General features: G+C 35.3%; 2 protein-coding genes across 3 annotated transcripts in view; one reads left to right on the top strand and one right to left on the bottom strand.

The window, feature by feature from the left end:
• The window catches only part of LOC139151902 (probable endonuclease 4), a 577101-nt gene that overhangs the window by 209045 nt on the left and 352215 nt on the right, over positions 1–15841 (bottom strand). The gene's annotated exons all lie outside the window — the stretch shown is intronic.
• Positions 1–15841, top strand: part of LOC139151893 (zinc finger ZZ-type and EF-hand domain-containing protein 1-like) — a 107337-nt gene that overhangs the window by 91149 nt on the left and 347 nt on the right. For both annotated transcript variants that reach the window (XM_070724929.1, XM_070724928.1), the window contains 6 exons: positions 10526–10627; positions 11221–11469; positions 11817–11914; positions 12343–12425; positions 14557–14754; positions 15448–15619. In XM_070724929.1, the coding sequence (XP_070581030.1) occupies positions 10526–10627; positions 11221–11469; positions 11817–11914; positions 12343–12425; positions 14557–14754; positions 15448–15619 (902 nt within the window). The remainder of the gene's footprint in view (positions 1–10525; positions 10628–11220; positions 11470–11816; positions 11915–12342; positions 12426–14556; positions 14755–15447; positions 15620–15841) is intronic.

Raw genomic sequence — 15841 nt, 5'->3', positions numbered from 1 at the left:
AATGGAGCATTTAAACTTTTAGAAAATGACAAACTGAATAAGAAGGTATTCAGATAATGTCAAATACTGAGGAAAAATGCGCAAATATTCAAAATAAACAGGTTAACTGATTGGTCAGCTTATAAAAAACAATGAAAATGTTTATGATCAAAAGTTTTTGAGATGCGCACATTTTAACAAATACAGAAATTATTAACATTATAATATAAGACCAAACTATTTTTTCAGGGATGGGACAGGTTGGAAATGAGGGGTGAGAGACAAAGGCACTCCTATTGCTGCATGTGGATGCAGCCACACCATTTCATTTACAGCATACTTATTCACTGTGTTGTGTTCAAGTTCCTGACTGTCATACAAGGATAACATAAGCAAATCAAATCAAATTAGAAAAGGATCAATGCTGTTGTGTGGATTTTGCTGAACATGGCTGATATTTCGCCCTATATATTTGGTATCCAGCAAAGGCATATTTTGATGTAAAGTCAAAATTAACACTATATTGCTGACAATATATTTTACCGTTTCTGCATGAATTTTTAGCTCCCATAGCCATATGTATATATGGCAATGGAAGCTATTCTTATAGGCTAGGGAAATGTCTGTATGTCTGTATGTCTGTATGTCTGTATGTCTGTCCGTCAACATCAAAAACTCCAAAACCGCTGCACATTTCATCCTGATATTTGGTGTGTACATGGATGATGGGCTGTAGATGAGATTTTGTTCAAATGAAGTTGTCATTGCCAAAAATATGCAAATTAAGTGAAAAAATGTAAAAACAGTCAAAACTGAAAATCTCAATAACCACTGAGCAGATTACATGAAAAATTAGCATGTAAGTACTTTTGGCTGACCTGAAATAATTGTGCTTTTTTGATTTTTTGATATTGTTGAAAATATACAAATTAGTGCCAAAAAAGGCGTTTTTGGTAAAAAATCTCCTTCTTCATAACCGCTGGTCAGACAGCTTTGATATTTGGTATACAGGTCCCTATGGATAACCCAACGTGGATTTGTTCAAATTGTGATGAAATATGCAAATCTGTATTTTTAAGGAATTTTTTTGTCATTTTTGGTCAAAAATTTATTTCATCAAAACCACTCGTCTGACAGGTTTGATATTTGGTATACAGGTCCCTAGGGATAACCCAATTTGGATTTGTTCAAATTGTGATGAAATATGCAAATCTGTATTTTTAAGGATTTTTTTTGTCATTTTTGGTCAAAAATTTATTTCATCAAAACCGCTCGTCTGACAGCTTTGATATTTGGTATACAGGTTCCTACAGATAAACTAAATATGATATATAGAATATATGATGAAATCTGCAATTTTGTATTTTTTGTGCTATTTTTGACATTTTTGGTCAAAAAATGTGTTTCTCAAAAACTACTTGTCTGATGCCTTTGATATTTGGTATACAGGTTCCTGGCACACAGTCCATGTAGCCGACAATGAGATGCAAATGATATGCGGTCAAGGTCTCCTCAACTAACTTTCAGCTGGTTCTTCACTTTCTACTATTTTTATAGTATTTTTTACAAAGGCACAGACTTATTCTACCTGCAACTTAAAACTGATAGTGATTTTGTAGCTCATTCTTTACTATTTTTCATAGTTTTTGGTAGCCGGTAACAGACACTTCGTGTTCGTGTCGGCTACATGGACGATCTGCCAGGTTCCTGGGGGTTCTCCAAGTGTGATGTAGTGAAATTTGATGAAATCTTCAATTTTTGTATTTTTGGGTCAATTTTTTGCCGTTTTTGGTCAAAATATTTGTTTCTCAAAAGTTACTCATGTGATAGCTTTGATATTTGGTATACATTTTTATACATAATTATGATGAAATCATCAATTTTGTATTTTTGCAGCTAATTTTGCCATTTTAGGTCAGGCCATCCTGAAATGAGCTATCAAAGATCTCAACCATCTTCATCAATACATATGTCACAAAAAGTTGCTCTCTACATAACACAGCAGAGCTCTGTCGACTATTGGGTTGCTTGTTTTTTTCAAAACCGCTGGTCAGACAGCTTTAATATTTTGTTAACAGGTCCCTAGGATGACCTTAGTGAGATGATTTCATACAGTCAGGAAATACTTAATTTTGTATCCATGTCTATAGTAGCTTCAGGGACATTGGCCCTATGTTTAAGATAATGTTGTGATTCAGTAAGCATTTGAAATGGTAAACTGTATTTGGTGTTGAAATGCGGTAAAAAATAATGAGAAAACATAGCTGAGGTGATTTCAGCAGGTTTGGTTTCCAACAAATATATTCAAAGTTTTTTTCAATGTTAAAGAGTGATGGAGGGGGGGGGTCCTGGCAGATCTGAAAAAAATCCAAACAAATGTCAATAAAAAAATCAGCCACAGAAGGTTTGTCAAAAAGAAAAGGTGAGATAGTGGGAAAAAAAGAATGTACAGTGTATCGGATAAAAAGATGTTCCTCATCAATCTTCCAGACAACCCCTTTTATCAAATGGTACACCCCTGATGTATTTTTGTGTGCCATTAAACATGCAGTGTATTTTAGTTTAAGATGTCAATCAAGTTAGGTAAGGATTTCAAAGGAATAGTCAAGTTCACCAGAGTTTAACTTTATCTCTTGTGTCATCATCCTTGTGTAATTGGTTAAGTTTGTAAGTTGCTCCAGATGTGGATGTACCAGCTGTTCTGGAAGAAAACAATGTTTACTTTTCCCTATAGGGTTTCTGAGTTAATGATTGCATGTTGAAATCTCTCCATGTATCTGGTGCATGGGCAAAATGTAAATATTGGTTGCATGTTATGTATTTCAGTCTATGTCAAATATTGTAAATGAAAAATCAAGAACAGTTTGCTGTGTGCTTGTAAAAGATAACATGTATGTCAATACATATTAAAACTGCCTTGCAGTTTGATTGTCTTAAAAATTATCACAGAATTAGAAAACGAAAAGAAACTAATCAAATTGCTGTAACATATTCACCCTCAGTGTCTGTAGGCCTATACTTAACTATTTTATCATTACATTCAGCTTTTTGTTATATCTTTATCACTCTCCATGGGCCTTAGGCACACTTGGGGTCAATGTTATCACTCTGTGCCAGTCTGTGAATGTCAGTCTGTCTGTATTTTTTAGGCCCATGTTTCATACAATTGTGGTTTGTTTTGATAACTTTATTTGGTATATAGGGATAACCTAGCAATACAATTTTTTTGACAAAATGTGACATGACTTCGGTGACCTTTGACCTCAAATATACATATTTGTCCATAACTCAGTAACCACAAGTGCTACACCCTCATGTATGGTATGATGGGACACCTTATGATGCCACATATTGTACCTCATAATTATGTGCATATCTAATTTTGAGCAAGCCAATAGAGCCAGAGGTCTGATTTTGATATATAGGGATAACTATAGGAGAGAATTTTTTTTGACAAAATGTAATGTGACCTCGGTGACCTTTGACCTCAAATATACATATTTGTCCATAACTCAGTAACCACAAGTGCTACACCCTTCATATCTGGTATGATTGGACACCTTATGATGCCACATATTGTAGCTCATTAATTATGCACATATCTCATTCTGAGCAAGCCAATAGAGCTGGATGTCTGATTTTTGGTATAAAGGGATAACTATAGGAGAGAATTTTTTTGACTAAATGTCATGTGACCTTGATGACCTTATACCTAAAATATATGTTTATGTCAATAAATAAGTAACCACAAGTGCTATGTCCTTTGTATTTAGTAGGATGGGAGACCTTATGACAACACACGCTTTACCTCATTAATTTTGCACACATCTAATTCTGGGCAAGTGAATAGAGCTAGAGGTCTGATTTTTTGGCATATAGGGATTAATTAGCAATATAATTTTTTTTTCAAAATGTCATGTAACCTCAATGACCTTTGACCTTGATTATACATATATATGCATATCTCAATAACCACAAGTTCTATACCCTCCAATTTTGATAGGATATTAGACCTTAAGATGTCACATCTTGTACCTCATTTATTATGCGCATATGTATTTCTTGGCTGTCCAATACTGCTAGAGGTCTGATCTTTTTTCCCGATTTAGAACCATAACTTAGACATGCCTTATGTGTTTCAAATTGGGAACAATGACATAGACCTATTTGCCCATAGATCTCAACATATACACTCCAGTGATACTTCTTAATGACCACATTTCCCTGCCCCATCAAGACTAATACTCCTATTACAAGTGGGGACTGTCATTGTCAATGACTTGTTTAGTTAATGGTTGTATCACAGTATTCGATATTTCTAATTCTGTATTTTTTCCATTTTATGTTCTGAATAAATACATTAAACATATTTCACTGTCTCCAGTACACTACATTTAAGTATTTTCACTTCATGCACTTTATCCCTTTCACACATGTTCAAATATCTGACAAGAGAACAAACACTAAATAGTCCAGGATGGGAGCTACAGTGTCATTGACGCTATTTTTCTTTTTTAAATTATAGTATATTAGTACTTCAAACAGATTAACAGTTATCGTGATGTCAACCCATAATTTTACATCACAAAGACAGTAATTCTGCCAATTTTTTTTGTTTTTCAGTCATTTTATAAATTTTGCACTGCACAAGATGATTGAACAAATTGCAATGTTTGAATTTGTAAACTCAAAGAATAAAAATCCTTTGGTCACAAATTAAATTATTTTTTGAAAAGAAATTTACTCTTAAACACTTTTAGCATATATTCTTTACACGGTCATGTATTTCAAGGAAAATGTGCCTATTAAAAACAGTAATTTCTTCACTTTCAATTTTTTTTCAATACTATGACAATTATCAGCCATGAGGTTATACAAACACAAGACCAGATAAGCGTTTTTCATCATTTCCACAGGACTCTTTGGAAAATCCATTAAAAACAGTTAAAAGTGACTGGAAATGATCACTTGGTATACATTTAATTTACAGATGCCAGGTTGTGTATTTCACATGCACTCAGGTCAGTAAGGAAGTGCGTCATTACTATTTTGGACTGTTAATTCTTATTTCTGAATTGTTTAACTTTTTTCCACATTGAACTATCTTTAGGCAGTTTATACTGTAGCTTAGAATTTTTTTGATTGATGTATTTAATCATCTTTTGGGTTCTTTGGGTCCATATCCCACCTCATGCCCCTACATCATCAACTATTTACCAACAACTCCATGCCAACAACCAATTACCTGACCTGGCCACACATTAGAGAAGGTATAGCGTCATTGACGGTATTTTTTCTTCCTGGCCTAAATAACGTCATAGATTTTATCAGTTATGTCATCAATTATATGATGTATCACACCAAAGTGCAATGAAATCTTGCAGACGACCATTTTTGTGTTTACAAACAAAAATAGTTCTAGGACAAGCTTAGTAAATACTCATGAACATAAAGAAATTGCAGAATGTTTTTGGTATTGCACTGCAGTGTATACGTAATATTGAAAATACCATAATATTTTAAAATCATTTAGAAAGTTTGATATTTCAATGCAGTTGCTATAGGCACCACTGCAGCTGCAAGTAATTTAAAATGCATTGTACAAATGCTTTAATATTTATGGCAGCAGCAACTGAACATTTAAAGTATTCCATCCCAACTTTACCATTTATCTTGAAACAATGAAATTGGAACAAATGGTTTCAGTCTTGATATAGTCAAACATATTACTGAGCAAATATTTTGATGCAATGGTTGAAAATATCAGCCACAACCACACTGCAGAGTAAATCATCAGTCAGCGCCAAACCAGTTGGATAATTTAACTTGTCCTTATCCCTGTCGATGCGACGAACAAAATCGCCATTGCTGTCAAACTTCAGGATGCACTCATGAGCACTGACGTACACATTGTTGTATTTGTCAAGTACAACTCCCCGAGGGTAGAGAAGTTTACCCTGCCCAATGGAATACAGATATTTGTCATCCACACCGAATACCTTGATGCAGTTATTTCCGTTGTCTGCTACAAAGACTGTGCCGTCACTTCTCACTGCTGCATGATACGGCCATTTTAATTGTACCTCACCGCTCTCTCCTGATCCAAGCAACCCGATGTAACTGCCATGCTGTGTGTAAATCTTTACACTGCTATCACCCCTGTCTGTAACATAGACTCTACCATCGACAGGGCTGATAGCTATCCCATAGGGATCTTTTAATTCCTGATCACCAAAACTTCTGATTACGTCTCCATTATCATTACTGACAACTACTATGTTATTTGCACCGTCTAAACTATAGTACAAGTTTTCTTCAGATATGGCAATGTCTTGAGGCCTGAAGTTCTTGTCAAACTCTGGAAAATTCAAAATTTTGCACATTTTACCTTCTGTTGTGGTGACTTGCAGCCTGTCATTGTTCCTATCGGCTGTCACGATGCAACCTTTCTGGTTTATAGCCACACTTTGGGGGAAAGAAAACTGCCCTATATGCTTCCTTTACTGCCAATGGTCTTCACTGGTCCTATTATAGCTGCAGCAGTAGAAGGGAAGGTGGTTATGTCTTGACTGTTGCCCATTGGCATCTCACTCTGTTGTTCATTGTCAGTTTGTCCACTCGGCATCTCTTCATGTGTACTGTCTTCATGCTGTGATATTTTGATGTCATCCTGTGATGCATCAGGTTCTGTCATCCTGACTTCTTGATCATTAGATTCCCGATTTTTTGTTGACTCTCTGTTGGCAGTCTTATTGAGGTCTTCAGGTTCAAATCTGACTGGTTCTGACACCTCACCAGCCGTTGGCTTTGGTAGATATTCCACTGGCTTTTTTACAAGGTCTCCCAGCATGTGATGTTGACTGAAGTCTTGTATTGGTTGGTAATCCATCACCTCGTGCTGTGTTTCTAGTTTTGTCTTCATGTCCAGAAGCTCTGTAATGCGCTGCTCTGCGTCACCCTTGGCAGAGAGAAGTTGAGCTGCATTGCCCAGATTCATCAGAGTGTCTATATAACTGCAGGTACTCAAAATAAATCCGTGTTTCAATTCCAAGTCGTCAATGTCCTCTGTCGCCTTGTTCACTACGCGGTTGTAATGTTTATTCAAATCGTCCAGGAGCTTGTCTTCCTCACGCTTGATTTTTTCAGTGAGTTCCACAGCTTTCATTCTCACCTTCCTTTGCAGCATCCCATGCTGCTCTTTCAGATTGCTGTGTACCTGCTTTGCCAGAGTTTTGTTCTCTTTGGCTTCACGTTCTTTCACATTCAGTTTGTCCACGGCAGCTTTCAAGTCCGTTAGGTACTCGTCTGCTGCATCCTGCAGGTCTCTGTGAGCGTGTTGTGGAATGCGGTGTTTGATTATGGTGCATTTTGTGCAGACGGGCACTGCGCAGGTCTCACAGAAGAATTCAAGTTTGTACTCAGGGTGGATGTCACAATACTGCACTTCGTTCAACATTGCAGGATTGGTTGATTTGGCTGCCTGGTACTCACCAATGGTCATCACTTGGTGTGAGCGCATGAGGTTTCTGTGTACCTTTACACAGATGGTCTCACAAAGGTAGTGTTGGCATTCAATACACGTGTGTGTGGCTTGGTTGACTTGGCATCCTTCACATGTAATCTCAGCTCCCAGAACCGGCTCTGCTCTTTTTTGTAACACATCGATAAGATTTTTCAAGAAGAAATTGCCTTTTATCGCTGGCACTCCTCCATCGGGAATTTGATAAGGTGTTTTACACATTGGGCAATCCAAAGAAGTGTTGCTCTTAACCAAAGTGGTTAAACACCCTTCACAGAATGTATGGAGACATGGCAGAACCTTTGGAGCCTGAAACTGCTCAAGACAGATGGTGCAACATAAAAAATCCTCACCAATTTCATCAAGTATTTTGCTTTCTGCAGTGGCAGCCATTTTTATGCGTGGCAGGTCTCTGTCAACAGAGGACAGTGACTGACAGAACCTTTTAATATTGCAGTAAGAAGTACAAGCCTCCTTCCTACTCAGCAAATTTACTGTAACCACGTCACAGAAATGCAAATAACATGATTGAAATATCAGTAACTTAGGGGGTTTGATTGCACTATATACAGTATGGCTGAGACCTTAGGTCAGATGATATCATCAAATAAATTATTATAGGTGCGTTTCATTCTGACAAATGGTGTGGGTGGAGAGGTTTACGACCTAGGCAAGGATAATTTCTTTGTTCACCGGTACTAAGGATATGCACAGCGTCAACAACAAAAGCATGTACATAACAGAATCTTTGTAAAATGAAAGCATTCAGTTCACTTAAGGTAGTACGTGCGTGGAAAGTGAAACACTTAACTTAAATTTAACTTAACTCAAGGAAAACTTTCAACTATTTTCTTTTAAAATCGAGGATGAAAATCAGGGGACACTGTTCAAATTTGGTTACCAGACAGAAACGTTGCCTTCAATATACTCTTATTTGAAATTCAAATGGCTGCCATCCCCATGTTAACTCTATGGGGAAAAAATAAATTTTCAATTTTCACAAAAATAAGATGGTGAAAACTTTATTTTCTCTCAGAGCTTCAAAATGAGCCTACTCAATGTAGACCAGAAACATATCGTTAAAGTTTGAGAGTGAATATCTGTCTCTGAGCTGTATTCGAAAAATGGTGAATCATTTTCGTTGACACCCCACTGCCAACATGTCAGGTTGGAGTATCATGACTCAGATATACTGGCAAAGTCGAAACTTCCCTCAAAATAAAAATACAAGAGAGACCCAATTATCAGTTATGCCTTTCTATCAGACAGGGCTTCTCTTTATAAAGGAAAACCAGATAGAAAACATGGATACATTTTTACCAAATCTTATTCCTATATCTGCCTATATGATGCATAAGAAAGAGAATGGTATAGACGGCAGATTCAGTGCAAACTATAGTTTGATGATAGTGGTATTTCCAGCAAAAAAATTCCAGCAAAAATCTTGATATGTGGTTATTTATTATTTTTTGAAATGAGAAATACTGATCTAAATACCAATCTATTGATACTTCCTCTTGAGTGACAACAGCATGTCAAAGTTTTGCACAATGTCTAGGCTGTATAGACTGATTTAAAATTGTCTGAAAATTTCATCAAACTGAGCCCAGACATCTACAGGTAATACATGAAATATTCTTGCATCCACCTCATTCATAAAGAATTATCATATAGAATAATCTTGATGTGAAAAAAACATCCAGACACCAGTGTGAAAAAAAAAAAGAGACATCTTCAAGCTCTGTACCCGTAGACCTATGATAAAAATTCTACCTTGTAGATTGAAAAGCTTGAATTTTGATCTTTTATCATTTCACACTGGCGTTTATCCCTAATGCTTTATATTAGATAACTCAACAAAAATCCCACAAAGTTTCCTTTTTGAAAGGAAATTCCTGTGCTACAAAGGTTAGTCATGTAACTTACAGGTAACGTTCAGTGACAAATACAATCAGCAACAAGGCAGAATCAAACTTTGACCCCATTACTGTATTCTAAGCGATTGTTGTCATAGTAACAGGGAAGTAGGACAACAAGTTAGACTGTAGAAACAATGATTTATAACAACACAGTAAACCCCACTCTGCAGGTAGTCTGATAAGTAGTTGATGCATCTCCTTCCCTAACTTTATGTTTACTTAAATATTGTTGTTATCTAAAATTGATGCAGATTAATTATACGGACCTACTTACTTTCCTCAAAAAACAGACATAAAGTCAGTTTCCCTTCATGAGATTCCAATTTACACATTTATATTGTGCTGCCAGAGTTGCCGGTGACTAGTGGGTTTATTGTTTAGGTGTCGATACAGATGAGACTTAGGTGAAAAAGTGTAAACTGGAAATATTAAATGCAATCGTGATAAAGAAAAATTTACCCAGGCTCCAATAGGCACTGGTACTCATAAAAAAACATAAAACGCTGCCCGGAAAAGAAAAACAATATTTTTGCTGTTTAGTTTCAATTGAAGATCTTAGAAATTTCTTCAAAGTTGTCCTCAGTTATTTTAAAGTAAAAGAGCCCATACTTATCTTGAAAAGAATTTGTGATACGAGGTGTAATTTTGGTATTTCAGAAGTAAACATCCATGTTCAGAATATTAATATGCATTGAACAGGTGTCATATCAAATCCAATAGAAGTTGTATAAGATAGTTTTATGTTCCAGTCCATCTAGAAATTGAGCAAGTTCATTAAACATAGAGTGTACTTTCAGCTAAATTCAGCATCTTAATTGTAAGTGTGATCCCAAGAAGGAAAAGTATAGATCACTGTTTTGGAATCAGTATCACAAAATCCAATCCCCAATGGTAGACATCGCTTACTATGTCTGAAAGTGTGAATCGCTGCCCTCAACTTCATCAGTTAGCATGCACAGTGATGTTAACACATCTGCAATTCAGAAGATTATTTATTTGTTTGTTTGATTGTCTATATATTTAAATTTTGTTTTCATTCCTCAATGTTACAAATTAAAGTCAATATTATTTTATCTTTTTTTTTTTTTTTTTTTTTTTTTTACTTCAGGTATCAGCAGTGAATACAGCCAGTATGCAAGTCAACTACACCAACAGTGTATAGAACTAGCCATCACTTCACTCACATTTACAGAGACATCGGACACCAAAGGTACATCACAACTGCTTCTGCATTATGTTTTCTGAGTATAAAAGAATTATTCAAGGTAGTGCCTAACCCAACTGCAATAAATACGGTTTTCTCCAACTCCTTTTTCTGAGGTGTTTGGAAGTGTTAGAATATTATGGTGAAGGAGTTTAAGCCAGTGATTTCGTTACAAATGTCTTCCAGATTAACAGGACATGAGATGAAAATCAGTTCCTTATTTCGCAATCTGTACTACTGTCAGCTCAAGGTACCATAATTTGCTTTTCCTTCCACGTACCATGTATTGCTATCACATGGTGATATTTTTAAGTTACCGGACCATTCAGAGTCAAGGAAAAACCAACGTTCGGAGCTATGATTGATCTCAAAAATGAAAACGTACATCCTCACACAAAAGATACGAGAGCACCATTTTCTCCACACAGATGTCAGTTTAGATACTCAATACATACTAGTTGTCATTCCTAGAAAAAAATTACTCATGTAGGGACATATCTGTCAGATGCTTCTCAGGATTCAAAGGCACTGTCCATAAAAAGGAGAATAAAAGGCAGCTTTTTGGATGTCATGAAAATTGTTACATTTATCTGTCACAGTCAAGGTCAAAGAAAAGGAATCAACCCAGACAGAGAAGAAAGAGACTGATGAATCTGTCGACTTGGAGAAAGAAGACGAGACCAAGAAAAATGACAGTGAAGCAAAGGAAGAGAAAATGGATGAAAATAAAGTTGAGAAAGAGAAAAATGATGGAGAGGAAGATGAGGAAGAGGAAGAAGAACCAAAAAGCAAGAAACCAAAGACAGATGAAGAAACAGATCAGAAGGATGTCAAGGATGATGACACTGGTAAACATTATACTTAATGATGAAGATAGTGTTTTATTTTACGACAAGTCATGTTAAATCAAATTTATTTTTCAATGCAAAACTATTCAGACACTGATATATGTTTTTCATCAGACGCATGAAGTGCTGTAGACTGCATGAACAGTATAACTTTTAATACAAATGGATTTAATTTAATTTGTTTTCTTAAACAATGCTGAAACCATGACTCATTAAGAACATACATTTTTTCTTACATGTATCCAACTCTCCAATAGAGCCAAACATTTACTTGAAGTCTGATTCTTGGACGTACAAAAAGATAACTGTATTTACACACTGACTGTTATGCCACTACTTCATTGTAGATGAAAGTAAATCCAAAGGACCTGACGCCCATGAACTGGCTTTTGCCGAGTGTTCACAGGAGAGGATTCTAGGATTGCTTGGCGCAATGTTACCACAGGTAAGGTTTATTACATATCTACCCAGTCATAGCTGCCGAATTTAGTCCTAGCAATTTTACCTCACAAGACCACTAACTGAATATCAGGGTCCAGAATAACATACTTTGGAAAAAGTTGTGAAACGTTGTACAATGACTTAATGTGTTCTATTGCAGAATTGTATTCACAGATATATTTGTTTTTTTGCTTTAATTTGATATTATTTTGTTCTAGTTTAATTTTGATTTGTATGATTGTTTATAATTTATCACATAAGAAGTGTTCAAACAAGGGTTTATCAGGGGTAGGTCTGCTGTGCTTCTGAAAGAATAAATGCATAAATGTGAAAGTATTTTAAAATTTGTGAATATGTATCCATTCAATGGTGTTTCTCATCAGGGATGCTTAAAAATAAAATGTAACACACGCTGTTTTCTTTCCTCCATAGAGTGGTAAAAACATGGCATGTGCCAGTGTTATGGAAAGTTTCAAAGTGGGTACCATCTTACCCATGCTGTTCACCATCGCAAGGTAACTTCACATTGTTATCTCTTATTGTAGACAATAATACAAGTATGTCATTTTGCCAAGATATATATGAGTTTTTGTTCAGTGTTGTAATTCTCTGTATTACTGTTTGATTGTTTACCCTCTATCCCTCTTTACTCAATGAAAAAGAAGTCAAGATGAAGTCAGTCTCTGTTATCTTTCTATGGTATCTTGAAAATCATCAGCATAAAAAATTGGCAGTCGGTAGTTTCAAAATATCCTTTAATCTGCTATGAATTATTTCTAGCTTGTGTATCAAACAACTTGTATGAATTTCATGGATCTACAATACAATTTGCCTCAGTAATGTACTTACCTGGGTCATTTTTAGCTCATGTGTGTAAACACGTGGGCTAATGTCATAGCGATGTCTGTCTGTCTGTCCGTGTGTGTTTGTGTGTGTGTGTGTGTGTGTGTGTGTGTGTCTGTCTGTCTGTCTGTTTACACGATAACTCAGAAACGCCTGAACGGATTCAAGTCAGATCTGGTACACAGGTACCATATGCTACTTGCAAGAACTGATTAGATTTTGGTAAGTGTGGCTTGCATATTAATGAAGTTATGCAATATCGTTTTTTTCCGTACAATGGTTTCCCTATGGAGACGGTAATGACAGTGTAGACATATATCAAGAAATACTGCACAAAATTTCATGAAACTTTTCACAGATGACAATCTAAGAACATTATGATGATACTGTGAGTGTCATGTCAATTATCTTCTCATTTGCATATTTAATGAACTTTTGTTATTAGTGTCATAACTCTGAAATTCCTGCATCAAACTTGATGATACTTGCAACAAATATTGATCTGATGTATATCTAATTATACTTAGAAGCATTAGGCAGTGTCAAGTTAATAAATAGCTCATTTGCATATTTTATGAAGGTTTGTAATTAGTCATATAACTCCGATATAACTTCACCAAATGTGATGAAATCTGCTGCAGATACTGATCCAACTGATATCTAACTGTAGTGTAAAGCATTTAGTAGTGTGAAATTAATTAAGGGTTCATTTGCATATTTAATGAACTTTGTAATTAGGTATATAACTCTGAAATTACGGCACCCAAGTTAGTGAAATTGGGTACAGATATTGTTTTGATAAATATCGAATTGTACTGAGAAGCATTTGGCAGTGTCAAGTTAATAAATAGGTCATTTGCATATTTTATGAAGTTTAGTAATTAGTGATATAACTCCAAAATAACTGCACCAAATGTGATGAAATCTGATGCAGATACTGATCCGACAGATATCTAATTGTGGTGTAGAGCATTTAGTTGTGTGAAGTTAATTGAGGGTTCATTTGCATATTTAATGAACTTTGTAATTAGTGATATTACTCCAAAATTACAGCGTTAAATTTGATGAAACTTGCTACAGATGTTGATCTGATAAATATCCAATTGTACTGAGAAGCACTGAGTAGTGCCAAGTTAATAATTAGCTCATTTGCATATTTCATGAAGTCTTATAATTAGTCATATAACTCCGAAATAACTGCATCAAATTTGATGAAAACTGCTGCACATACTGATACGACAGATATCTAACTGTGTTGTAAAGTATTTAGTAGTGTAAAGTTAATTAAGGGTTCATTTGCATATTTAATAAACTTTTTAATTAGGTATATAACTCTGAAATTTCGGCACCAAAATTTTGTGAAACGTGCTACAGATATTGATTTGATAAATATTTAATTGTGCTATGAATCATTGAACAGTGTCAAGTTAATTTAGGGTTTATTTGCATATTTAATGAACTTTGTAATTAGTGACATTACTCTAAAATTACAGCATTAAATTAAATAAAACGTGCTACAAATGTTGATCTGATGGATATCTAATTGTTCCATAAAGCATTGAGCAGTGTCAAGTTAATTAACAGCTCATTTGCATATTAAATAAAGTTTTGTAATTAGTGATTAAACTCTGAGAGTACTGTGCGAAGTTTAAAAAAACCTGCTACATATAGTGATACATATATCTCATTGTTCTGTGAAGCGTACTACTATTAATGAACCTGGTGTAAAACACGTGAGCATATTCAGTTCATATCTGGTTCAAAAGTATCTAAACCATTCAATATGGCACATTTTGTACACAGGGGAGACAGAGGCCATGACAACAATACACAACATCTGGCTGTGGGGCTGCTTGGCCAGATCCTGAGACGACTGACTCCTGAAGTGTGTGACAAAGCTATCAAGAGCCAACTCCAACTCAAAAGCAGTGGAGAAGGGATTCATGACGGCTCACAGACCACACAGTTCCTTCTTGCATTCGGTGCTTCTTGTCTTGAGAGGTGAGTGATAACATATCTGATATATTATTAACTTTTGTTTTAATCTGAATGTAGTCAAGGTCCGTAATTCAAATCTTTTGCTTGAAATTTCTCTTCAACAGTGTGACTGTAAAATCACCTCCTCCAATATTACACTAAAAAAATTGACATTGAAAAAAACAGAAAGTGACTTCAGATTTAGAAGTACTTTTAAGTTTAATAAAGCTTTCACAGAGTAGTTCTTTTGGAAAGACAAATCAATACCGAACAGGATTGTTTGTATATTTTGTTTGGGATACATTACTAAAGTAGAGTAGGATGATTCTTGCCTGGTTTATTGCATTATTGAAATCTGATCAGATCTGATGAGATACACTGTTACCATCATAATTCCTTATGCATATTGAAATAGATGAAATAGCTGTGAAAGAAACAAACTGATGTGCAAACTGAAGATTCATCAGTTGTTGAGCCACTCATTTGTTCAAAATGTAAATGATTAGGTGTATTTATATGCATGTTTTAGTTTGAATTGGCAATATTTTTTTGAGAGACATCACATTTTGACAAATCTACTTTTCGTCATGTCAAAGGATAAGTACATGGTATGTACACAAGTTATACAGTTTACTAAAGGTGAAAAACATTACAAGGTAGAATGATCTTATAGTAATGTCCCGGTAGAATATTACAGAGCTGTATTGTGTATTACAGGAGTGGTTTGGAGTGGGCGTCAATCATGTCTGACATATTACAAAGACTGTGTCACTTCTCCCATTGGAAGTCAGCCCTTGCCACTAACATCAGCAAGTGTCTGCAGGATTTACCACAAGTACCTAAACTGTCCAGTATCTTTGCACTCTTTGTTGTGGCGGGTTTCCCTGAGGTGAGTCAACATGGGTTTGATATGAGTAGCAGGTGGTAAGGTGTAAATTTTCTGGGTATGGAGGTGTAAAATAGACAGTGATCATGTGAAGAATTACAAACAAAGCTACTAAGAGGTGCTGTGATATGGCACTTAAAAGATGTTTTATAATGTTGCTTTATGTATGCAATTATGAGTTTGATATCAAGATAACAGTTATACATATCAACAATTTCAATATTT

Source organism: Ptychodera flava, chromosome 15 (genome assembly GCF_041260155.1).
Source record: "Ptychodera flava strain L36383 chromosome 15, AS_Pfla_20210202, whole genome shotgun sequence".
Lineage (NCBI taxonomy): Eukaryota > Metazoa > Hemichordata > Enteropneusta > Ptychoderidae > Ptychodera > Ptychodera flava.
Note: the sequence above shows the minus strand (reverse complement) of the source record. Positions and strands in the feature narration are given on the sequence as shown.